Source organism: Oryctolagus cuniculus, chromosome 10 (genome assembly GCF_964237555.1).
Source record: "Oryctolagus cuniculus chromosome 10, mOryCun1.1, whole genome shotgun sequence".
In the NCBI taxonomy this organism is placed as follows: Eukaryota; Metazoa; Chordata; class Mammalia; order Lagomorpha; family Leporidae; genus Oryctolagus; species Oryctolagus cuniculus.
Window position 1 is genome coordinate 91,509,338 of NC_091441.1, and position 26,420 is coordinate 91,535,757.

Genomic DNA, 26,420 nt, shown 5'->3' on the forward strand with positions numbered 1-26,420 from the left:
CAGGTTCTAGTCCCGGTCGGGGCACCAGATTCTGTCCCGGTTGCCCCTCTTCCAGGCCAGCTCTCTGCTGTGACCCGGGAGTGCAGTGGAGGATGGCCCAAGTGCTAGGGCCCTGCACCCCATGGGAGACCAGGATAAGTACCTGGCTCCTGCCATCAGATCAGCGCGGTGCGCCGGCCGCAGCTCGCCAGCCGCGGCGGCCATTGGAGGGTGAACCAACGGCAAAAAGGAAGACTTTTCTCTCTGTCTCTCTCTCACTGTCCACTCTGCCAGTCAAAAAAAAAAAAAAAAAGAATGCAAGTATCATAAAAATGAACTCTTCCACAGTGAAAATGATTTAAAATTTCATAAAAACAGACTTAAGGACCCAATTATAATCAAGCTGCATTTTTCACATTATTTTAAATTTATCCAGCTAGATAAAACACTCAAAATTAAATGCTGGTAGATAAACAGCAAAAACATCTTAGCTGGCTACTTTTCCTAATATATAAATAAGCATTCCATTGTTAATAATTCATTTGAGAAGATTTACCAAAAGTGATTTATCTCTAGTAACCTGGGTAAGAAAAAAACTTCAAAAGTTTTTACTTTAAGCACTTGGAACAACTAGTGTTATTCTTATTTCCACACTTTGGTTTTACCTACTTTTTTCCCCCAAAGATTTATTTATTAATATGAAAGGCAGAGTTAAAGAGAGGCAGAGGCAGAGAGAGAGAGATCATCTGCTGGTTTACCCCTCAAATGACCGGAATGGCTGAAGCTGGGCCGATCCAAAGCCAGGAACTGGGAGCTTCTTCTGGGTCTCCGACATGGGTACAGAAGCCCAATGACTTGGGCCTTTGTTCCTCTGCTTTCCCAAGTACATTAGCAGGGAGCTGGATGGGAAGTGGCGCAGCGGGGACTCGAACCAGAGCCCATGGGATGCCGGCACTGCGGGCAGAGGCTTTCCCCACCATGCCACAGTGCCAGCCCCCATTTAACCTACTTTACGTTGACCTTACTGGCTAAACAACATATAACTGGTTGAGCTTTATTTTTGTTTTTAGGTAAACATCCATCCATTTCAAAGAGGAGCAATGTTCCAAAATGATAACCTTATACTAGTATACTGATTTACTGAAACCACAGAAATCTGTCAATAACATTAACGGATCTTAGTTTGCAGATGGAGACAACTGAGTAATTACAGCTTCCTGGCTGTTGGTTATTCGTCCAATCTTAAATGTCCAGACGGACCTTCCTTTCAGGGAGGAGCAAAGAAGGGGTAACACAGGCCCAGGCATGCGCCTCGGGTCCTACCCCACCTCCCCGCGCTTCCCTTAGAAAGCAGGCAAGCAGTTCTCTGCCATCCTTTTTATAAAATATTCTGGCAAACTAGAAAGCCTCACTGTAATTAACATAATTCTCCCTGTGAGTAACTTTCAAGAAATAGAATCAAATCAACTATGCAAAATATGACCACGGTGAAACAAACAAAAGCACCTACATTTCCCTAACTGTTCCACAGCCTTCATTCACTGCGGTTTATTTCTCCAGCTCAGAAATAAACGTAATGGTGGTGATAAACGCACTTGTCAGTAACCACCGCACATGAGCAGAAAGTGGCGGAAGAGTCATCTTGTTCTTGTGCTTACTGAACACAGAGCTGAAACAGTGATCCTATTTGGAGCTATGACAACTGAAGAAAACTCTGTCATCTTCAGCAGCGTCCTAGTTTCAAAAATTTGTCACACTGCATGTTACCATTCAAATAGGCAGTGTTTTGGATCCAATTCCACCTATCCGTGCTGCAGTGACACAGCGGAGCCCCTATAAAGTGCAACTCAAAGTTCCACGGGGTCCTCTCACATCAAATATGAATGTGCTATGGGCAGTATGTTTGGGAACAAAAAACCAACAACGCATACTTTAGACAAGAGATGATCTTCTCCTGTTAAGTAATAATAACCAAGAAATACAAACCTAGTTTTCATATTTTACTTTTTATTAGGATTTTTTTTCCTGGTAGACAGTACACTTGGGAATTATACTGTACCAGGTATAAGAAGTAAGATTTCTACCACAGGGACATTTGTATTCAGAATCCAATATAAATATTTCTAGTCAGACATCTCCATGGCTACAGATATTTGGTTGCTTGATTTATATGCATAGAAAGAAACAGTTGTCATAACTGTAAGAAGCAGTACTTAACAAGTACTTTTAAATGATTGGAATAGTTTTCTTTTAATATTACAATACTGCTTATCTGTTTGGAAACTAGGTCACCCTACATGATGTTTTGATTTTTCTCAAAGGCATCATGAGTATTCTGCTTATTCTTTCATTCCTGTATTCTTATAGCCTTCTAGTTGAGTTAGGGATGATTTTATCAGAAATCATTTTAGCACTGTAATAATTATAAAAAAAAAAAAAGCTCTGTTAAGGGTAGATTATATCCATAATGATTTTCAGACTTTTTATAAAAAAGGTATCTGGAGACTCAACAGGCACATGCATACTCAGGGTGAAGGGACAAAACAGGAGGGGCCTGGAAAAGCACACAACGTCCTTCTGGTCCTCAATACCTTCAAATAAATACAAATATTAAAAAAAAAAAAAAAAAAAGAATCCCACACTATGAATTCAAAAAAAAAAAAAAATCTCTGCCATTTCCTGGGGAGCCAGTTTCCAGAAACTTCTCTCAGGGTTGAAGATCACTCATCTGTCTTCCGAGCCAGTCTGCAAAAAGTCCAGTTGTGCTCCACTGTGTTCTCATTGGCCCGCTCACTCATGTGGTGCACTCGGGTGTTGCGGATTGTGAAGCCTTGTTTTGTAATGTATTCCATCAGGTGGACCCGCAGAGACACTTCCTGGTGATAATCACAGGGTCCAAAAGTAAAGGACACCTGGCAGTCTCGGGTGTCCATCATGTGCTTATTCCACTTGGTGAAATAATTGGAGATGCCTTCTAGTAAGGAGTGGACCTTGGTGGTGATGGTTAACTGGGTGATGATGACAGCCACTGGATTGGAGTACTTAGAAAGCTTCCGAGTACTAGACAGCTCCACAACTTCTTCAAAAGTATCCATAGGATACAAAGGCTTTGGGTCATTGAGACACTGAATCAAGGGCTCAATCTGGTAAAAATCAGCTTCTTTCCGAAGCAGATCAAATTCCTTAAAATCCAGGGGTAAGGTCAACTCTGAAGTTCTTAAGAAGTTGAGCACATAGCGGAAAAGAGGTCCATCTCGATCGATGAAGTAATTGCCTTGAGGATCTCTGGCTGTGGGGAAGTCCCCCCCAAACATAGCTCCAAGCATAGAATCCGGGTAACGCGTCAATGTGGTGAGAGACGTTGTGTACAAGTGTCCACCTACATTTAACGTGACTGGGTCAGTCATCTGAAATTTTTTAAAAAATGATCAGTCATCTGAGATTTTCAAAATCCTAACTTTGACAACGCAAGAAAATTACTAGCAACAAGCAAGCACAAGGTTCCTTCAGGCTGGGGGCGGGGTGTGTGGGGTGGGAAATTCACTCATTCTGTAACGCAAAACGGCGATTCTTGCAGTGACAAACCCACCCAGGTGGAGGGATCTAATACTTGCCTTCCGCAGGAAAAAGGAGAAATACAATTTTTGAGAGACTGATTGTTAGAATGGAGGGCGTGACTTTCAGAGCTACATAGCTTCCAGCCCCAGTATCTATGCAGTTTGCAGGTCAAGGGGATGTTACAAGACAGGAAGGACCAAACTAAAATATAATTCATTTAAGTTTTTGCCTGATTTACAAAAAAAGTTTGCATTTTTCTTAATATTTTCTTTATAATTTAACATTTGATAAAAATTAAAATGCTCTTGATAAAGACATCTACTTTCAGTACTTCTTTGGGCTTTTCTCCCTCAAAAAAAAAAGCGAATAAATCATGAAATTTATTTTTTTTAAAAATCTATGAAGATCTAATATTGATAATTTTTTCATGGAATTAAGTTCCAAATAAGAAGTTAAAATGTACAGTTAAGTCAACACAATCTAGATATAAAACCATCACATACCCTCAAGCTAACTGTAACTTTAAAATTTATAATCAGATAGTGTATTTACTTTTGTAACATTATAATGTTGCAATACAGCCTTTAGTTATGAGAAGCAAGCTGCTCTAAATAATATACCTTCAGTTTTAGAAAACATATTTAAGGGAAAACAAAGACAGACAGATACACTTCAGGTCCTAGGCAAGTAAAATAGTTCTTACCAAAGGAAGAGAAAAACAGGGAGACACAGGCACACCCACAAAGCTGCAGAAGCACAACCTCAACTGTGAGGTCCTCCACACCATTATCTCTAGACCCTTTCAGTCGTCACCACTCCATGAAGGACGAGTTTTAAAAACATGCTCCAGATATCAGAAAGCCAGCTCTCAAGGAAGGAATTATAAAAAGCTACTTAAGAGTTCAAATTGAGTTTGCCTGTAATAAAACACTACGGAAAGCAAAATACCAAAAAAAAACTGCATCTACATGAGTTCAAAGAAGGAGGCTGCATGCACAAACTTTTAATTTTCATTCTTATAAAGATATACCTCAGACTACATAGGGAAAAGACATACAAGACAATAACCTGCCGACCTTCAACACGCGTGTGCGGGAGCCACTCACCATATAGCCCCATTCTCCATTATCCATCTGCTCCAGCGCTGCGTCTTCAGGAGCCCAGGTGCCAGGCAAACTTCCAGAGGAGAAAAACAGACATAGATTAGCACACTACAGCCACAAAAACAGAGAACATTGGTTTTCCCACCAAACAGAACAGGCCAAACGCCCAAAAAACTCATTTTTGCTCAACTAAAATCTATTATATGGCAAAGATCTGGGGAAGAAAGCATTCCCCAAGGCCTTCGAGGAACATTTACCTAAGAGACTGACCTTCTTCACAGAGAAAAACTAGCCTACACTAGAGGAGGAAGGGCCTAGGAAATAAACTGGTCATTCAAATCCTACCTCTCTTCTCCAAAATCCCAATTTTTAGGATTTCTGTAGAAGAAAATTATGACAGTCTACAACCTTATCCTGGTACAAATCTTAGGAAGATTTTTAGTTAAGTTAAGGTTATTTGAGAGAAAGGGAACGCATCCAAAATCACAAACCTCCCAGACAACCACTGTTCCTTTTTAAGAGAAACATTTCAAAATGGTATTCAGTTTATAACATAAAAAACTAATTATACTTTTAATAGTGATATATTTATCATTGTACAATAATCAAAATAGAACAATTTAAATGCCAAAGCACTGGAGCACAAGATGAGGCACAAAGAACCTTCTAGATGGGGCTGGGAGTAGTGAGCCAGCACTTATGGAAAGCCAGCCTTAAGACACTGATAAACACTCAGATACTAAGGATGCCAGTTTGAATTTATTTTTATCTACAATTCAAAAGCACTTAAACAAACAGCTTTAGTCAGTTCCCTCTCACACACTTTATTCCCCAAATCAACTTGCAAAGCAAACTGCAGAGCAAATTTCAGAAGCTCTGGCAAGAGATGGTAAAAAACACGGACTTGTGGGTATTCATCCAGGAAAAGCATTGGCTGTTTTCATGTGGTCTTTGAACAGATCCACTTTTCCCACTTTTAGAGGAATCTGGCACACAATTCCCAGAACAAGCCCCGGCTGCAGAAGATCACAAAGGCTCTTTCTCAAAAGGTCACTCAGGCATGTAGAGAACATTTGCATAGCACAGCAGGGGCTGAAATCAGAGCCTGAAGCCTCTCGTTCTCTACCTTGCAAATCCTTCAAAGCGAAGCGGCTCAAATGTGGACCAGTTTTTATTCTTTCCACTCAGCAGCTGGATACAGAGAGGCCTCCACATGCTACAGAGTGTGAAATGGAACAAGTGTCCAATTCAGGCAGTTGTGACAACCTTTCCTTCCTCTGACTTGCTTCATAAATCGCATCTGAAGTAAAGACAACCGAGCAATGAAGCTTTACCAATTCGTCTTGCCAGCATCTGATTCAGTCACTGATAATAACAGATCAGTCGCTGTGCGATTTAAAAGGCCAGACATCCAAACATTCTGGTAAAATGTTCATCTTTGGCATTCTGCAATCACCCAAAGTATTCACTCCTGGCAGCCTCCCTAACCAATCAGTCAATCAACATCTATGTTAAGTCCACCAGGAGGTGGAAAATGGTTATATGCATTGTAGACACGCAGAAATAGTTAAAGTTCACTCCTTGCCCTCATAGGGATTTCAATCTATAAAAGAAGTCATATGCAACAACTGAAGTACAGAAGAGACTTCAAAAGTGCTACATAGACGAACCAGCAGAGGTCTGCAGGAGGAAGAGCAACGGGGAAATGGGGACCCCTGGCAAGGACTCACTGTGGAACCATCACAGAAAATTCAGACATCCTTTCAGGGATTCTAGAAAGACCAAACAACCGAAATATGGCTGGGAAAGTCTTCTCCGCTCACAACTTTCCTAATCCAGTAAACAAGCAGGGATCACCCCATCATCTTAGAAATGCAAAAGAGAGACCCAGGCAAGGCTGGGTCTCCCCACCACCGGGAGATAAGGGAGTAACTTGGGTTTTCCAACTCCTAGTCTATATCTTCCCAGAACTCCCCTCCTGGGGTAGGAACTGACAGAACACAATCCAAGAAACAACAAATTGGGAAGGATTAACTGTAGACTCCACCTGCTGGGGATTTATTGACAACGTTTATAGTAGAGTTCAAGCAAACTAAGCAGTCACGATGGGTTTGTAAAAATTCCTGCGGCAAATAAAACGGCAAGCAATCTACTCACAAGTGTGCATATGGCTGCTGCCCTGTCTTAAGTGACATAAACAACTCCAACCATGAATATCCAAATGGTTAAGTGAGAAATGGTCAAACAAAGGCAAGGGGAAAAACTGATGTCAATGTTACAACTGGTACACAAGGTCTGTCCACTATTTATCTTTTTTTAAAACTGCTAAATCAGAACAACATAACTTCATGAACAAACATAAACAGCAAATTAGATAATGCCCCCAAATCTGTTCCACAGCAGAAGCCAAGGTTCCGGTACAAAGTTATTATGAAACCTCAAGTTTAATAATTCAGCAAAGCAGTCATTGGAATTTATATAAGCCCATTTCTTAAAAAGCACCTAAAAGCCTTCCTATACTTTGTATAAGATGCATCTAAACAAAAAAAGGAGCAAAGTCACTATTACTCACTTCAAATAATAACTGTTTTGAAAATGCCAAATGGTTCATTAAAGAACTCAAAAAAAACTGGAATTGATTAGTTTAAAATTTTTCTCTGCTCCTTGCTCTAAACATCCTCTGTACACAGATACACAGGTAGAACAAGACACCAAAAGAAAAAGAAAAAAAAAAAAAAAGGCAGGACAATTCCTGGTTATCCAATAGCTGGGAATCAGGTTCTGAATTCTGAACTGCTGGCTATCAGACACAATGCAGATGAATGAAATAAAGCATAATCCAGAAGAATTTCCGGAAGAGCTTCAATCTCTTCTACTAAGTCATTTTCCAGAGCTGCTAACAATTAGAAAATGATTCATTTGCTTTTCATCTTCTCTCCCTTCTGGCACAGTCTCCACTGGAGGGCTTAATGAGAAGTTAAATGACCACAAGACAGGCGGCAGAAGGAAGAATTTGAAACGGGCATCAAATGGACCTGTTTCACTGGTGAAGGCAAAGAAATCTTTAATATTTCAGGAAACTTGCCAGGAATGGAGATCATGAGGGTAACAATGGCACAAATTTCCCTTTACAGTGACTCTCCTTACTAAATATCCTTTTAAACACAGCCAAGGCAGCCGGGCACAACCAATGCTAAAGTTCAAAGTAGCCTTCTGACCTTGCAAAATCAGTTCACCTGAAAAGACCTGACCTTTGATGCAAATAAAATTCTTGTGGAAATAATACAGACCATTCCCAAAAGATTACAAAGCAGCACTTAAAATTCATCCATGTTTAAAGTTCAAAGGCTTCTGCAACTAATTCTGACAGGGGAATGTCAGCAGGTAATTCAGTTAAGAAAAACACATACTGAAGGATTTATAGAAGCCTTAAAAGAATTTACAAATTTTAGAAAGTGGCAAATGTGAAGAAAGCACAGTAAGTCAGTAACTTTAAAGACAACCTAAGAACCCCTAAGTGCCATCTGCCTCACCACTGCAAAATTGCACTTACAGGCCCAAATTAACGGTTGCGATGAACCAAATTGAACACAAACATTCTGGACTTATCATTTCTTCCACAGACTAAGAATTAATTAGCCAGGGTAAAAGTTCTACTCCTATGTAACAAGCTATACCTGGCAATATAAACCTCCAAACTCAATGAATAGCAATAAAAACCCCTACTGCCTCCTGAGTAGCTCTTTCAAATGCTTTTCTCCTGGAACCTCTGCATCTGGCATTCAATAAACTCCCTCCATCTACACTTACCTTCAAAACCGCCTTTGTACTGGGTTTCTCTGTTCGTGGAATGTGGGAGTTTGAAAGTGAAACACTTTTTATAGTAACTAGTTCATCGACATCTAAAGGACTCTTTGGGGTTAACACTCAACGTACAGGCCAGCACAAGTAGCCAGGCACACAAGGATAATGTGATTATAGTGTTAGATTATCCTTAACCATACTGCTGCAGAAACAGATTTTTATTTTAATTCTTTTCTCTCTCTTCTCTCAACCAAGTGGTCTAGAAGAAAAGAGGCCTAAGTTGAAAAGTGACCCTGCTACTTGAAAGTGTCACAAATAGTCACAAAATCATAAAATTCCCCTAAGTCTCTACAAGATAAAGAAGGATTAGCCCACCTTCCCAAAAGTAATTACACCATTTCCGCACAACACAGATCTGACCGGGGTTCTTATCTGAAGTCGGACACAGGCGGGTGCAGAGGAAAGACAACTGGCCACTGGGGAGATCCTGTATCCCACTTCTGCTCCCTTACCAACTATGAGACTGTGACTCAACCACTCTTTACACCCAGCTGTTTCTTTAGAGAAATAAGCGAGATCGTGAATATATTTGCAATACCACCTATAAGCTGGCAAGTATTATACAAATGTGAAAAGAACAGTGGCAATAGCATAAGCAAAATGTCTGCAGTAAACTGGGAAACTTGACAGTGTGAACACCAACAAGTTAGGACACTGGCATGGAGGCAGCCAAAGGAGGCCTCTGAATCTGCTTCCAGGGTCCCCGGGTCCTCCTGACCCCATAGCTCCAGCTGAAGGGCAGCGTCCAGCCTCCACAAAGACCCCCAGAGAGCGGAGCCAGAGACCTCAGAAGTAACTTCTCCAAAGCATGACTCAGGATTATCTCCGAAAGACATCCAGACACATACACAAATTCGATTTCAAATAGATGCCAAATAGCAAATTCCAAGCTACGCTGAGGACGTATAGGATTCACCCCAGTATTCCCTTGTATACTCATGCTTTGGTTAAAACATGATTTAAAAAAAATTGAAATCACAAAACTTAGGAACTGGCATCTACGGCTATCCTGGCCACTCACTCAACCCTTAGGCATCACACCAAATCAAGCTATCAGCATGCACTGTTCGTTTTCAGCCAGAGAGCAAATTCTCTCAGCCTACCAACCCCGTAGACAAAAACACGATTTCCTTTTTTCCTGGCGAACCATTGGTTCATTTGAAGATACCTCAGGCTCGGGCCTGTGCTAACTGTTATTCATCCCCAGGCTAATTTCCTATCCAGGATCACTGATGCACTAGGGCATGTGTGACAGCGGAAAAATGAACGTGCCAGGGGGATGTGAAGGAGATACCAAGGCTACCCCAAACATTCTTAGTCAAACCGGGCGATCCCAGGTCTCTCCGCCACCCAAGCCTTTCCTAACACCAAGTCCTGAAATCGGGCTTATCAACCTGTTCTAGAGCCGGTAACTTCCGCAGAATATCCGCACAGGATCTCTGTCACGGTTCATCCCCCGGTCCCACCCCCCGGCCAGCCGCCACCAGCCTCAGCCCAGCAGGTGCGGCAGGGGCTCCCCATTACCACGCCATCCATCACCTCTGACACCGAGCGTTAAAAACGCCGCGACCTACACACATGCAAGCAGAGAGAACTCGGCTGCCATCTGAGGGTCTCTTCGAAGCAGAAAATCCCAAAGGCAGGGCTCAGAAGCCCCCTGCCGTAAGCCTTAAACTAGGACAAGCGGTAGCTAATTAGCGCCACCCCCAAAAACTATCATTTTCGAGGAAACCCCGAATGTCCCGGTGCGGGCAGCGCTTCGCTGCCACCCCGCAAGCCAAGCCCCCCGACACCACCACCTGGGCTGGGCGTGGGGCGGGCGATGCTCGGGGCCCAGGCGGGGGGCGCGCGCACCGGAGCACCAAGCCCCGGCCCGCCGAACCGCGCGAGCCCGTCAGGCGGGCCCTGGAACCCCTACCCAGGCCCTTGCCGCGGGCAGCCCCGCCGCTGGCTCGTGCCAGCCCCGGGACGCGCGGCCCGGGATCCCCGCGGTCCCCTCAGCGCGGCCCCGCCGCCGCCTGGTTCCAAGGGCCCCCGCCCAGATCCTCCTCAGCCCCGCTCCCCCGGCCGCTCGGCGCGAGATTCCTCTGCCGGGCACTCCCAAGCCCTGGCCCCGCCAGCTCCGCGCCCGCCCTACTCACTGCGCGGCGGCTGCCCGGCCGGGAGACGCCGGCGGCCCGAGAGCGCGAGCGCGGGGACGAGCGAGCCCGCGCCCGGCGGCGGCGGCGGCGGCGGCACAGGGGACGACTGAGCTTGAGCCCGGAGTTGCGGCCCCAGCTGCCCAACGCGGGCGGCGCCTTCCCAGCACAGCCGCGGCGCCACAAGCTCCAGCGCCCCCTAACGGCGGAGCGGGTAGGAGACCAGAGGGCCGGGAGACAGAGGAACAGCCCGCGCAACCCTAGCCGCGCGGTCAGGCCGGCTCTACCGCAGCCCCGAAGCCCCAAAGCCCCGAAGCCCCGCCCCCGATGGACCGGTGCCCCGCCCCCAAAGCCCGAGGCCCCGCCCAGTATCCGCCCACCTCGTTCCGCCTCCGCCTCCGCCCCGAGCCTGAGGTCAGCTCAGCCCTGTGACCACGCTTTGCTGCCTCCTTTGGGCTAGCGTTTACACAGCTGTTTCTCCTCCATCTTTTCACGGACTCCCATGGGCCACTCCCCCCCCCCCCCAAAAAAAGGATACGGCGGCCACCAAGGCCGAGGCGCGTCCTACGGAGAGGAGAAGGCAGACCAGACTCTAGTCAACAGCTGGTAGACAAAATGATGTTGTGATCTTAGTGTCGCGAGGCGCGCGCCCGGAGGACTTGGAGAATAAGGGGAGGGGGCCTCTGCTTCAGCTGCAGTGGCGGAGGGAGGCTGGACCGCCGGCCCGTGTCCAGAGCGCTCCTGGCTTTACCCTGCTGTGGGCCACCTCTCCGCAGCGAAAGGCAGTGTCTGAAGCCCTGAAGGCTCAACAAGGTGGGGGCCAGGTGGCCAGAAGGGTGAGCCAGCTTCCGCAGACACAGCAACCTATGCAAAGGCTAGGAGGCCTGAGGAGCTCCGCCCTGGTTGAGGCTGCTCGGGTGCTGTCCCCACTTCACTGCAGAGGGTGGGGAACTGCTGAAACCTACAGGTCAATCCAAACCTGCTCATTTCCTGCTAATCAGACCTCTGTCCCCATCCAAGTGGGTGCAGTTAAGTTATACAAGTGTAACGTTGGTTGTGCCTTTTTCTTTCTAAAGATGTATTTATTTGAACCAATGGCAAAAGGAAGACCTTTCTCCCTGTCTCTCTCTCACTGTCCACTCTGCCTGTCCAACAACAACAAAAAAACCAAAGATATTTATTTGAAAGGCAGAGTTAAGAGACAGGTAGAGACAGAGAGATCTCCCATCAGCTGGTTCACTCCCCAGATAGCCTCAGTGGCTCCCAGGCCGGGCCAGGCTGAAGCCCAGAGCCAGGAACTTCATCCAGGTCTCCCACGTAGGTGCAGGGGCCCAAGCACTTAGGCCAAATGCTGCTGCTTTCCTGGGTGCACCAGCAGGCAGCTGGCTCCAAAGTGGAGCAGCCTGGACTCAAACCAACACCCATATGGGATGTCAGCATTGTAGGCGGCAGCTTAACCCACTGCATTTTTTTTTTTTTTTGCCATTTCCACTTCGCTGGGCTAAGCACTGGTTTCAGAAACTCACCTGGGTTTCATGTCTGCATGCGCATCAGCTGGCTCTGGGGTTGAGCTTATCTCAATGTGATCATCACAGTCACATCTGATATCTGGTTTTTCCCCAAAACCTCAAATGTTTAGGTTAAATAGATGGAATATGCTTCATCAACATTATGAGTGCTACGTGGTCACATTCACAAAGACTAGGTGAGAATACATGGAAGTGTGTGTGTGAAAATCATCAGTACACAAAATAGCACACGAGGTATCCTTGTTAAAAATGCTTATTTGAAAGGCAGAGAGACAATCAGAGATGGGATCTCCCATCAAGTGGTTCACTCCCCCAAATGCCCACAACAGCAGGGGCTGGGCCAGCTTGAAGCCAGGAGCTGGGAATGCAACCCAGCTTTCCCACAGGAGTGGCAGGGACCCAAGTACTTGAACCATCACTGCTGCCTCCCAGGATGAGCATTAGCAGGAAGCTGGAATTGGGAGTGAAGCCAGGACTCTGACCTGGGCACTGTGATAAGGAATGTGGGAGTCCCAAGTGGTGTCCTAACCCTCGGCCAAATATCCACCCCCCCATGTTGTTTTTAAAAAGATAAATACACATGCAAAAAACTTTTGAAGAAAATATATCAAATTCTTCACTTACCACAGTGCTCCAGATAACACAACGGGAATGTTACTGACTTACTCCTTTTTTATATTTCCCTAGGATATATTGATATTCTATTTACAAACAAAAATATAATGAGTTTTTTCAACAGAAGGACAATATCAAAATTACCCAACTCTCAGATCTCTAAGGTTTGGTAACTCGGACTTACTATCCTCGGAAGAACCCTTTCTGTCCTCAGGGCTTCCAGTTCCCCAAATAACAACTGACAGGGACCAACTTTATCCATTGTTCTGCCAGACCAATTCCTCCACATCTTAAAGTTTTTGTCAGTGTTGTAAGTCATCTTTTCAACTTTGTATTTTATAGTTTATTGATGGTTGGCAAAGTGCAGTTGGTTTCTATATAATGATCTTGTATTGAGCAAACTTGAAGTCTCTTTTAGTTCTAATAAGTTCGTAGGCTGTCATGAACTTTCTGCAAGCAATGACCATTTGCTGTCTTCCTGCCCAGTCTTTTTTATTTCCTTTTCTTTGCTGTAGTGTGCTAACTTCTTCCAAACAATGTTGAATAGAAGTGACAGTCATTGGCAGTTCTATCTTGTTCTTGGGTGTTTCTAATATGTCAACATTAAGTGTGGTGCTTGTTGTCATTTTTGATAGGTACCTGTCTTGGGAAGCAACCGACAGAGGCCCACGTTGGGCAGATGGTAGAGAAATCTAGCAGGGCAGTCAGATAGAGTGAGCAGAGGTTATTGAAGAGGCTGCAAGAGCAGGACAAACAGAAGCTGACTGCTACTACACGCACTGTAAGCCCAGGTATTCCTGTAACAGCAGCTTCCTCAGAGTTAGGATGAGTTTGTTTTCTTGTGGTCCAATTTGTTTTCCTAGTTAGGTAATTTGCCTTTCTGGACACAGCTGGGCAGCTTTTAGTGCTGTTAGCTAGGGATCTTGCTGCCCACCAGGTGCCCTGAGCGGCCGCCACAGTACCCTTTATCAGGGTAAGGAAGCACTAGGAATAGACACACACTATGTAAAGAATTACAATCATGGATTTTTTTTTTTTTATTATTAAACCACTCATGCATTCCTGGACTAAACTCACCTTGATGATCCTTGATGATTTTTTTTTCAATATACTACTGGCTTCCATTTGTTAATATTTTACTTAGGGTTTTTGCATCCATATTTATGAATGAGGTATGCCTGCTATTTTCCATTCTAATTATTTCTTTTGTGTGATTTTGCTATCAAACTTACTTGAGCCTCATAAAATAAACTAATCAGTGTTTGGGGCTGACATGGCAAGGTGAGTTAGTCTATCACTTGGGGACACTGGCATGCCATGTGGGAGTGCCAGTTCCAGTCCCAGCTACTCTGCTTCCAATTCAGCCCCTGCTAATGCACCTGGAAAGGCGGCAGAAGATGGTCCAAGCAGTTGGGTCCCTGCCACCTGTGTGGGAGAACTGGATGGAATTCTAGACTCCTGGCTTCAGCCTGGCCCCACTCACTGTTGCAGCTATTCGGAGAGTGAACCAGCAGATGGGAGATTCCCTCTCTCTCTCTCTCTCTCTCTCTGCCTTTCAACAAATAAGTAAATCTTTAAAAAAAAAAAAAAAAAAAGTCTGTTCACCAGGGCAGTTTCTCTAAGGGGGGGGCGGGTCTCTGAAGTCTGAATATTCTATAGCATTCTCCTGTAAACTATCTGAATTGCTGAGTTGAGGAGTTTAGGGTTTTACAGCGGAAGCCAACTTGGTGGCCTCTCTTTCCCAGGTGGCCTCTCTTTCCCAGGTGGCCTCCAAAGCCCTGGACTCCTGTGGTAAAGAGATGCCCAAGATGACCCTATGTGGCCATGGCCGGGCTGGCCTGGAGTGCTGTTTATGGCAGTTACAACAAGGACTTCCAGGCAGGCACCCTGGCCCAGCGGGGCACGGGCAAGGCCCAGGAGGGAAGCAGCAGTGGACAGGCTGGGCCGGCAGGAGCTGGGCCGGCAGTCTGAGTCCTCCCCGCTCTCCCCTCAGCTCCCCCCTCACTCAGGGCAGTGCATGCAGCTCCCACTTGTCAGGAAAATGTCTTCAGTGGGAGCTCCCTGGCTCCCGCCTCTGCTTGCTTCTGGAGTCACCTACAGGATGCTGTCATGGCCTCCCGAGGCGGCTGAGAAGCCTGCTCTCAGGGGCATTCCATCCTTCTCCAGCCCCTGCAGGTTGCCCCTGCAGACAGAGTGCCGGACCCCTCTCTAGGCTCAGCAGCCTCCCTTTCTCCTCCTGCTGTGTCCCCATCTTCCCCGAGTCCCCCACCTACAGCCTTACACCTGGCCTCCGGACCACCTCCCCACCGGAATGCTCCTGCTGGGGCATGAGGAGCCTGCTCCTTCCAAGCCTTGGTGTCCCGGGCATCTGCAGTGAAGGGGTTGACCACAGCCTCCCAAGGACGGCCCCTTCCCCACAATGCTGTGCTCTTTTCGTCTTCCTTCTTCCTCTTGGACGCATGGACCTCTTCCTCTTGCCTAACCCACCCTCTCTGCCCAGGTTTCTGTCCAGTTCCATCCTCTCTTCACAGAGGCTTGGCCACCTCTGTAGATTCCATTTTACACCCTAAGCCAGAAGTTCCCCACTCTGTACTTGCAGCCCAAGCACGTGCCTGGCACTGTGCCAAGTGCTTCTACCCTCTGCGCTGGTCATCTACTGCCATGCACCAGAGTGCAGAGGCTTGCAACAGCACCATGTGTTATCTTGCAGTGTCTGTGGACCGAGGATCTCAAAGAGCTCAGGGTCTCTCATGAGCTTGCAGGCCACCCGTGGGCAGGGGCTGTTGTCCTCTGAGGCCTTCCCCCACTCACACACGTGGCTTTTAGCCACAGCGTTCGTTCCCTGTCACCTGACCCTCTCCTGACAACATGGAAGCTGATGGCCTCTGAAGCAAGTGATCTAAGGAGGAACAACGGCGGAAGCCACAAGTTCCTTTATAGCCTGGCCTTGAAGGACATATTTGTGATATTTTGGTCTCACACCCATGCTAGTAGGAAGTGGGAGCCCACCACACAGGGTATGAACACCAGGAGGCAGGGGCCCTTAGGGGTGACCTGGGAGGCTGCCACCACACCCCCAACAACACCACTGAGGGCTGGCCAGCCTCGCTCTCCCATAGTACAAACCAGAAAACTGCAGCAAGAAGTGGGGAGGCCGTGGATGAAGCCACCCGGCTGGGCGCTGGGAGGGAGGTGGCAGCACGCTCCTGCCTGGCTCCCCGTGGTTTTCTCCCCCGGCACAAGCTGGCGTTTCACCGTCCACCACCAGCCTGCTCACCCCAACATGTGCAAACCTGAACTCTGTCACCACCACCCCCAATCCTTCCAGTCCCGGCTCAGCTCAGCACATGGTGCACCAGAAGCCTTGAGTCATGCCTGCTCCTCCCTCCCCCTCGCCTCCCGGTGCCAGAGAACTCAGTTCTGCCAAGTCTCCCCCTCAGCACAGCCTGCCTCCCTCACTGCCTCTCCCTCGCCATCACCACCACCGCCGCACTGGCCCGAGCCACCCATGTGTCCGGCCCAGACATCTGCAGTAGCCCCCTCGCTGGTCTCGCTGGTCCCTCTGCCCCCACACTCCCATCCGTCCTCCTGTCACCAGCATGAAGGACACAAAGCTCTGGCTGTGGCCCCCTGGCAGCGTCACACTCCTCCAGTGGCTTCGGTTGCCTTCAGGATTCAGGTCAAGCTCCCTGCGGTGGGGGGAGTGGTCTGGTTCTGCCCACCGTCCACCTCCTCCCTGTCCCTAGCCCCTCCCTCAGGCCCCAGCATCTCAGGTCACATTTCCGTTTCCAGGGCCTGTTGCCCATGTTTTCCCTTCAGAGCCTTCCACTGGACTGTTCCCTGGGCTTAGAACACTGTTCCCCAGCCCTTGACCTATCTCCACTTCCTCCACATACCATCACCTTCTCGGGGAAGCCCTCCCCGACCTTTCAGAGCCTGTCCTTCCCTGTCCTCACCTCCCTGCTTCTCAGCTGAATGGTGAGCTCCCTGAGGGCAGAAGCTGCATGTGTCTGGCTCCTGAGAGCCCCCAGGACTCTACCTGGTACCTGGCACTCGGCACTCTCAATCGCTGTGCGACTGGTGCATTCTTTCCACGTGCTGCAACCCCATGGTCAACGTTCATTTCCCCAGATGAGTCGCAAGGCCCCGTCTCTTCAAGATCTCTGCACGTGCTGTTCCCTCTGCAGGCATGCTCTTCCCTCCTCCCCCCATTCACTCAGCTAGCTCCTGTGTATTCATCAGCAACCTGCCATTGCCAGATTTGGCGAATGCAAAGACAGGAGGGACAGAGGGAGTGTTTGGCCTAGAGGGCAAGCACATATTTCACCCCGTATCTCCCACATGAGAGTTTGATACCCTGGCTTCTACCTCTGACTCCAGCTTCATGCTAAGGCGGCAGTCATGGCTCAAGGAACTGAGTCCTGCCACACATGGAGGAGGTCTGGACTGAGTCCTTGGCTCCTGGCTTTGGCCTAGCCCTGGCCACTGAGGGCACCTGAGGAGTAAACCAGCAGACAGCAACTCTGGCTGTCCTTCTCCTTCTCTCTGCCTTAAAAAAAAAAAAAAAAAAAAAAGACACTTGGCAAATTTCTATTTCATCATGTAATTTTTCAGCCTAGGTAGGTCCCAGATGTTCACCGAAAACAAGCATCCTGTGTTTCATCTGGCAACCCCACAAGGAAGCAGCATCACTCCCACCTCCTTGGGTCTGCACACCCCCATCTCCCCGCTCCCAGTGCAGCCCTCCGCCCCCAGCCCACCACCTAGACCAGGACCCCCTGCCAGAGAGGGCTGTGTTTCAAGCTGTGTTGGGAGCCTCTTTTCACCTGGGACAACCTTGGCACAGGGGAGCCGGCCAGTCAGGTTTACAGAGAGGAGAAAGGAAAGAGCAGGGGTGGGGAGGAGTCAACAAGGTGGGGAAAGGAGCTGGCCAATGAAACGGAAAGAAGCGGTGGGGAGCTCCTCTTCCCATGCCATCGCCAGCCCAGGTCTGGCCTCTGGAGCCGCCCCACCCCTCCCTCCCCCTCTCCAGCCCCAGCCTCCCGGAGCACTGGGGTTTTATAAGGCAGAAATGCAAAAAAGAAAGTCTGGGTCCTTTTAGGGGATTTTTCCACAACAGCCTGTTGAGCATTTACACAAGGGGGCCCCGCGGACAGCAAGAAGGGGAAGAAAGGGAGAAGAGCGGTGAGGATGCCTTGCACACGGCAGGGCATGGGGGCTGGGGGCTGACTCTGCACTCAGATGGCTTCCCGAAGCTCCTCCCAAGCTGGGGCCAGTCTCTGGGGACCCCGGGAGGAGAGGACCCCAAAGCAGCCAACTGCATGGATTTTCTGGACCCAAGGCCCTGCTGAGCTCCCTCCCCCGATCCCGGCCAGTGGGAGACCTGCTCCACTCTCGGTGGAGGCGCTGTCTTTTCTTGGGATGTGCATGCATGTGTGTGTCCCTCTCCTCCTCCCACACAGTCTCTGTGCCATGGCGCTTACCAGCTGGGTTTTGCTTGGGGCTTGTAAAAGGCCTTCTGTGGCTCCCTACTCACTGGCTGCCTCCACTCAGAACTAAGGTCCTGAGCAGCCCGCTCCCCCTCCCTGCCTTTGCAACCAGCCAGGGTCTTTCTCCACATTTGCCCCGGCTCCCAGGCCATCCCGCCTGCCCCCACCACCACCACCATCAATACACACACACAGACAAAGGACCCTTGCAGCCCAGAGTTCCCCACACCTCCCCCAGGCAGCCACGGAGACGCTTTGGTAAGTTTGACGAGAGTATTTTTCTGTTTTATAAGGTCTTTAATTACCTGTTGTTGCACACCTTCTCTTTCATCACTTTCCAGAACGCTGCTGGAAGCCGAAGAGCCAGGAGAAGGCGTCTGGTTCTCACCAACGCTGAGCCCCTTGGCCAGCCCTAGGATGTCGCCCTCCTCCCCAGCGTTGTGACCCTGTAATTAGAACAGATCGTACGTTGTTAGCCCAGGGCCCAGACGCCCTGGCTTCCGTCTTCAGCCCCATGAGTGTCTCGTGTGCCACCTCGGACTCGGACAAGTTTCCTGGCCCTGAGAGGGCTTCTGTGTCACAGGGGAATGGAGCTGCATGAACACAGCTTCGCCAGCTACCTGCCAACGGTGTGCAACACTGCTCCAAGTTCTAAGCCCAAACCTCCTGTGCCCCCACCTTGTCAATTACACATTTCTAAAGGGCCAGCACTGTGGCACAGCAGGTTAAGACACTGGCTACCATGCCAGCATCCCACATCAGAGTGCCAGTTTGAGTCTCACTGGTGTACTTTTGATCCAGCTCCCTGCTCCCTGCTAACGCTCCTGGGAAGCAGAGGGTGGCCCAAGTGCTTGGACCCCTGTCCCATGTGGGACACCCGGATGGATTCCAGGCTCCTGTTTCCAATCTGGCTGAGCCCTGGATGTCACAGGTATTTGAGGGAGTAAGCCAACAAGTGGAATCTCGCTCTCGCTCTCTCTGCTGCTCTTTCAAATAAATAAATTTGAAAAGATAACACATTTCAGGTCTTGATGGCTCTCCCACTGCTTTCCTGATACAAACTGCCTCCTCCACATGGGCTTGCTCGTTGCTCTTGGCCAACCTAGCCCTGCTCCTGGCTCCTGCCATCAATGTCCAGTCCCTAGCTGACTGGGTCTCTCCAAGTCCCACGGCCTCTCCTTCCTAACACATCCAAGGCCCCTCTCTCATGGGTGCCTGCCCCCTCCCTCAACTCAGGTAGGGAGCACCCATGCACTGCTCTGCACCCCAAATCCATCACTGTGTCAAGGTGAACTGTGGGTGTGTTATGAATGGATTCAAGACACACCGCCCCAAAATATGGCACCTAGTATATTGAACCTTTTAAGCTGAAGGCATTTGAGAAATAGCAGATGTAGGAAGGACTCTCTGAGCCCCCCTGGAAGCAGGTCCTGAGCCCCTCCTGTGAGAGGCGCTGACTCTACATCCAGAGGAAATGAATCTCCCTGTCTCTGACAATGGACGCACCAGAGGAATCTGCAGGAACAGGACCTGGTAAGGTCCCCCAGTTTACTCAGTGCATACTCTATACACATTTTCCATGCCTTTCCACTTATCATCAAACCTTGTTTAAAAACACTTAGGTTGGGGCCGACGATGTTAAGTGCCGGTTCGAGTCCCAGCTGCTCCACTTCCAATCCAGCTTCCTTGCTATTACACCTGAGAAAGCCGCAGAAGATGGCCCAAGTGCTTGGACCCCTGCATCCATGTGGGACATCTGATTAGAGTTCCAAGCTTCTTTCTTCTACCTGGCCCATCCCCAACCATGGTGGCCATTTGGGGAGTGAACCAGCAGATAGAAGACCTCTCTCTCTTTATGTAACTCTGCCTTTCAAATAAATAATAAAAATTTTTTAAAAAGCTCAGATTTATGAAAGCTTCATGAAAGTTCCTGTACCATGTAAAACTTAGGTTAAATAAATGTCTTGCTTTTCTCTATTAATCTGCTACAGAGATGCAGCCAAGAACCTGGATGGGGAAGAGAAAGATACTTTTGCATCCCCTACAGTGGCCTTCATAGAGCTCCTATGCTTTACAGGAATAATATTTGTAAGGCTGCCACAGTATGGGATCTGTGAATGTTCCAGAGCTTCTGAAATCAAAGGCATGATTACAAGGCAAGAATGTGATTTTTAAACTTTCTAAAAGGTCCCTCGGGTTTCACAGGGCAGGAGGGGACCACACCTCAATGGCTAACAGTGAATCTATAATCATCTCGGCTAAAAAACACACACACACACACACATACACACACAGAGCATCATGTAGAACAGTAACTATAGCAACCATGTGAAGAGCCTGTGTTTCGGTATTCAGCACTGTCTTACGCATGTCAGTCACCTCCTGTCAGTAATGTGGGGTCGCAAGTCCCAACATGACGAGGTGCGACCCTGGCTCATTCCCCGGCACCATCACTTACCAGCAACACAAGCCTGGACCCACTCAGAAGCCTTTCAGCCTCAGTTTCCCCAACTGTAAAATGCAATAAACAGCTCCCTTCCTGGGGTTGTTGTGACAATGAAATGAGACAATTAAAGTATGAAAAACTCTGATAATGCAGTGCCTGGCGTGAAGTCAGCACACAATAAATTGGTAGCTCTTATTATAATAACTAATTGCTGCACTGCTGATTTGAAAAGATAAATATAGAATTGAAACTGTGGCAGGCGGCAGGAAAGCTGGGCTGAGAGAGAGGGAACTTTGTCAGACTGATGATTTGATGGTTCCAACAAGGCCTCTTAAAACATCCATTTATTTTGGTTGCAAGTTGAGTGTTGTCCATGTTGATAATTGCTAGGAATAATTAAGGAACAATGGTTCCCACTGACATTCTTATAGCACTGTGTGACTGGCTAAATACATCTTTTTATAACCCTTTCTGTGTTAAGACACCCAAAACTTAAACTCCTAACATTGTATAACTAAGTTGGCAAAGCAATGTAATTACACAAAGTAATAAACAAGACGGTAATAACTCTTAGTGTCATTAAATACTGAAGTCATCATGGGAAGAAATGACATTTGCATCTTGGCTGAATTTTTTAACATTGTTATCAGGGTATAATATTCATATGGAACTATGCGCAAAGCATAAAAGAAGAGCTTGGTGAGTTTTCACAGAGAATATACTCACGTAACCAACACACAGATCAAAAACATCACCCATGTTTCAGAAGCCCCCTCATCCTGTTTCCTGACTAATTTTTCCTCTTTTTCTTCTCTTCCTCCTCCCCTCCTCTTCCCCTTCCTCCTCTTCCTTCTCCTTCCCTTCTTTCCTTTCTGTGACATAATTTACAAACCATAAGATGTAGCCATTGTAAATACAATTTGGAAGTGTTTTCCAAATGTATACAACTGTGTAACCATCACCAACATCCGGCTTTTAGATTCCTTCTCTCTCTCACAAGTCTTCAAGGTCAGTCCTGTTGAAGGACCATCCCTACTCCCGTCCTTAGCCTCTGACAACCACTAAACTATCTGCCTTCTGTCTCTGGAGTTTTGCCTTTGCTAAGATTTTCATTTAAGTGGAAGCATAGTGGACATGCAATAACAGTCTTTTGTATAATGACTTTTTCTCATCATAAAATATGTAGATACAACCATGGCTAGATTAGAGCTTCCCAAGTGTGACACGTGAAATAACTTTAGGTGGAATACAGACAACTATTTGTTAGCTTAGTTGTGTATTTTTGAGAAATACATAAAATAACTAACACATGAGCCCATGTCACAGATACTATTGCTTAGGTCTAGAATAAATTTAAAAACCAAGACAATGTAAAGAAATATATTAATAATAATAGACAGTATGCAGATAATGAAAAAAAAAACCATAAAGGTGTAAGCAAATGACTGAAGTCAGTAAAACAGGCACTTAGATTAAGAGAAAGAATTTCTGTGAACCCTGAAATTCTTAGCATAGCCATCGATATATAGCCTTTAAAAAAATAATCGGGGCCAGTGCTGTGGCATAGTGGGTGCAGCCGCTGCCCTGCAGTGCCAGCATCTCATATGGGTGCCGGTTCTAGTCCCAGCTGCTCCACTTCTGATCCAGCTCTCTGCTACAGCCTGGGAAAGAAGTAGAAGATGGCCCAAGTGCTTGGACCCCTGCACCCATGTGGGAGACCCGGAGGAAACTTCTGGCTCTTGGTTTCAGATCGGTCCAGCTCTGGCCATTGCAGCTATCTGGGGAGTGAAGCAGGGGATGGAAGACCTCACTCTCTCTCTGCCTCTGCCTCTCTGTAGCTCTGCCTTTGAAATAGATAAATAAAATCTTAAATAATAATAATAATCACGGGTGGGCTTTTGGCCTAATAGTTAAGACACTGGTTAAGATGCCCACACTCCCTAACAGAGTGCCTAGGTCTATTAACACAGACCCTGGGAGGCTGTGGTGATGACGCCGGTATCTGGATTTCCACCACCAACTTGGGGGGGATCTAGACTGAGTGCCTGGCTTCAGCCCTCCCCCAGCTCAGACCACTGTGCACATTTGTGGAAGTGAACCATCAGATAGGAATCTGTCTCTCCCTACTTCTCAAATAAGTGAATTAAAATTCTTAAAATAAATAAATAACAATCAGAATTGTAAGGCCACTGAGGTATTTTCTTGACCATTTCAACACTTTTTAATTGCGTGCCTTCTATGAGCTGGGGGCTAGGTAAATGTTCATTTAGAGATTCAACTCAAACTGCCTTTTGCATTTACATGATCAGTGTCTATAAAAGGAAGTTCAAATTGAATCGGAAAGTGTGGAGGTTCAAGGGCATGATAAGGTGCTGGGCTGCTCCTTCTTCAACCCCAGGCAATGAAGGGGTGCAGGGGTGTGCAGGACACAGGCCTGGCTATCAGAGAGTTAGCGAAGAGGCTGATGAGAAAAGATACAAACAAGGTGAGAAATGACAGTAAAACAGTAACAGTCCCCAAGGGACACAAGACCCACAGCAGTGGGCACTTAGGTATCTATGTGTAGAGGCTGCCACAAAGGCTTTGGGCTGAAAAAAGAAGCAGAATTCAGCAAGGACAGAGAATGTATGTTTGGATAATGAGGGATTTGGCTCAAGGGAGGGTAGAATTTAGGCAGGCAGAGAAGAGAAGAGGACATTCTAACAAAATCAGAAGCAAAGAAAAGCATTTTCCAGGGCCAATGAGCTGACCTACTGACTAGTGCAGTGTTGGAAAGGGTGAAAGGCTGGTGACAGGACTAGAAGGGCTGATTGCAATGCTGACCACCCATGAACAACTGAGAACTGGAGAGTATTAAAAAAAGAGAGAGAGAGAGAAGTGCTCAGAATGTTTAGGCTGCCTCAATGCTTTGCGGAATGTATTAGAGGATGGGTGGGTGGATCAATGTGCGGATAGATGAATGAATGAATGCATGGATGCTGGAAAGCAGGAAGGGAGGCAGGATGTTAGTATCCCACATCTGTCTTTGTGGTCCAAGGCCTAAAATTAAAATTCAAAGTTACCTGCTGCCTTGACAACTGGTACAACTGGGAGGGCGTCTAATAGCCTAACCCCAAGTTTTCCTCTCCGTCCTACTCCTGTGGACAAAGTCTCCTAGCCAGACAACCTTTCTTATCACTGGACCAGGCACAGTTCCTGCTCATTCCCGAGAAGCAGATGACCCTTCCGGCCAGCCCACAGAATCATTCCCATAAGCCAGTCACTTCCTCCTGCAGGAACCAAGGGGCACCTCATCCTCTTGCTACTGCAAAGTCTGCCTCCCACAGCCCCTGGTTGGGCACTTGCAGCTAAGTGCCACTCACAGGTGGCTTTGTGTGGCATGTGGTATCCACCTCCCCTGAGCTATAAGTACACGTGACTAATAAACCAGCCAGTATCAGATGTGATGTTTTGTCATCCCCAAAACCCTAAGTAGGAATCCTTTCCTCACTAACAGAGTGATGAGGAGGCAATCAAAATAATCCTCCCCAGGGCGGGCGCTGTGGTGCAGCAGGTTAAGCCACTCCTTGGGATGCCCAAATCCCCTCTCTCAGTGCCAGCTGGAGTCTACAAACATCGAGCTGGGGTGAAAGGGAGAGCTGGCTTCAGGGCTAGATCATGCTGACAGCTATTAATTCACCCTGTTGTGACTTTCTATGTTTTCCTTTCCTCCTTCCTCCCAATCAAAAAAGGAGTGACTCTGAGGATGTCTGCAACCTGGAGACCTATGGAAGGTGGTACCAGCAGCCTCTGAGGAACCTCACAAAAGGCCCCAAGATGGCAGGAAAGCAGCAGAGGATCTGGAGCCGTGGGGGCCATGGAAGCAGGGCCAAGTGCGCACTGAGAGCCCACAGCCAACATCACCCTCCTCCCTCGTCTTACCCATCAGGACTGAGGGCCACTCGGCAGCAGTGTGTTGCTGGGCCCAGGAAAGCCTTCCATTAGAGGCCAGTGTGGTAAAGGCTGAGTTCCATAAAAGAAAGCTTTCTCTCTTGTCCACCTAAGTGGGCAGAAGTTCATACCAGCTAGGGCTGGGCTGAAAAACTCCAAGTTGCTTGCTTCTAGGACTTTGGGGGCGGATACAAAGAGCCACAGATCCCAGCAAGGAGTAGGAAAGAAGGTAGAACTGTAGGCAAGACCACAGGTCCTCGGCCAAGAGCAGAGCAGGACAGAGCACACTGACCACGTATGGTCAAGAGGCCTTCAGTGTGGGCTTGAGCAGGAACGAGGGAGGGAAGGAACAAATAAACCCACCTGGCAGAACACCCCCCCCTCGCTGCTCACAGCCTTCCACAGCCAACTCATTAAACCAAGGGATGGGGGTTGCAGCTGGGGCTCAGCAATTAAAGCTGTTAGGTTGCGACACCTCTCTGGTTTCAAGCTTCAAGCAGGAAGGCACAAAGCCTGTGAATTTGTGGATTTGACACCAGGGCTTTCAGGGCAAACATCTGACTCACTCTGCCCCCCAGGAGGGGAGAAGCCAGCTCAGGTTTCACTCTTCACCCCCCAAACCCTGCTATGAATGCCAGTTCCTTCCCAGAAGCCCATAGAACAAAGCACATCTCTTCAAATCAGCGTTGACAACCTAAACCTGAGCTGAAGGCTCAGAGCGGTGCTCCGGGATTGTGCCAGGAGGGTGAGCGGCTCCAACTCCAGAGAACCAGAACCTAGACCTCCCTGTTTGATCACCTTAACATTTGCATTCTGAGCGCCTGGGGAAACAGATCTTCGAGATGACGGACACTTAACCTTTGCTAGGGCAAAGTCTGGGTTGTCTGGGTTCTCCTCCTCTCTGTTGTCGCCTGCAGTCCAGGGGAAAGGTCCAGGTAGGGGAATAACTCAGGCCAAGGCCATGCTGGCATTTTGTGCCTGAGTGAACTCGGCACAGGAGAGGTTAGCGGACTTTTGCAAAATCAGCTTTGCTGGGTGGATGATGAGCTGTGACTGCAGCCCCTGGGACCTGACCTGGTCTGTTGTGAACATCTGTTGGTTACTGTTCAGAGACCTCTATGGTCATGTGGGTCACGGTGGGGAGCAGGGCCCCAGCGTGCCTCTCCCTGCTGGACCTGTGCTGGGCCAACAGGACACGCCCACTACGCCCGACAGTACTGTCCGTGGACGGTCAGGATCCGCCAGCCCCAGATGGGCCTCTCGGGCACAAGGATGGCTGAGCAGAAGGCAACTGAGAAGAAGCAGACACAGGACAACTCCCTGCCTTTCCTCACTCCGCCTAAAAGCAGGTGACACTTTGACAAGGCAAAAGCTGTCTCGCCCTCTTTCTAGCAGTGAGGACAGAGGCTAAGCACTGAAGACAACACCACACCCTCTCCAGGCTGGCGATGGCACCAAAGCAATCTCCGGGAACAAGCTTTGCTCATTTGCCTTCTATCTGCCACTTACTCATCTTCCTGCAAGTTATTGGCCCTAGAAATGCCAATCGTGTCACTTGTCTAAAAATTTGGTTTGTGCTTGAAGATTCGGTATAAGCTAGAAATCAAAGACACCTCTTTGATGGGGTGGACATTCAGCCTAGCAATTAAGATGCTAATTAAGATACTCATGCCCCATAACAGAGTACCTGGCTTCAGCTCCTGACTCTGCCTTCCTGACAATGCAGACCCTGTGGTATGGAAGACTCAAGAAGACTCAAGTGACTGGGT

At 48.0% G+C, this 26,420-nt stretch overlaps 1 protein-coding gene across 7 annotated transcripts in view; it reads right to left on the reverse strand.

Moving 5' to 3' along the window:
• Positions 1–1,969: 1,969 nt before the first annotated feature.
• The window catches only part of KCTD6 (potassium channel tetramerization domain containing 6), a 44,068-nt gene continuing 19,617 nt past the window's right edge, over positions 1,970–26,420 (reverse strand). For 2 of the 7 annotated variants that reach the window (XM_070050674.1, XM_017343905.3), the window contains 3 exons: positions 18,581–18,721; positions 4,644–4,713; positions 1,970–3,386 (listed from right to left, as the gene is read on the reverse strand). In XM_070050674.1, the coding sequence (XP_069906775.1) occupies positions 2,700–3,386; positions 4,644–4,713; positions 18,581–18,606 (783 nt within the window). In that variant the 5' untranslated portion in view covers positions 18,607–18,721 and the 3' untranslated portion in view covers positions 1,970–2,699. Of the gene's footprint in view, positions 3,387–4,643; positions 4,714–5,766; positions 5,941–8,450; positions 8,704–8,819; positions 8,959–10,645; positions 10,781–18,580; positions 18,722–26,420 lie in introns of those variants that run through there. The other 5 variants (XM_008260850.4, XM_070050673.1, XM_008260851.4 and 2 more) reach the window with 5 other exon arrangements.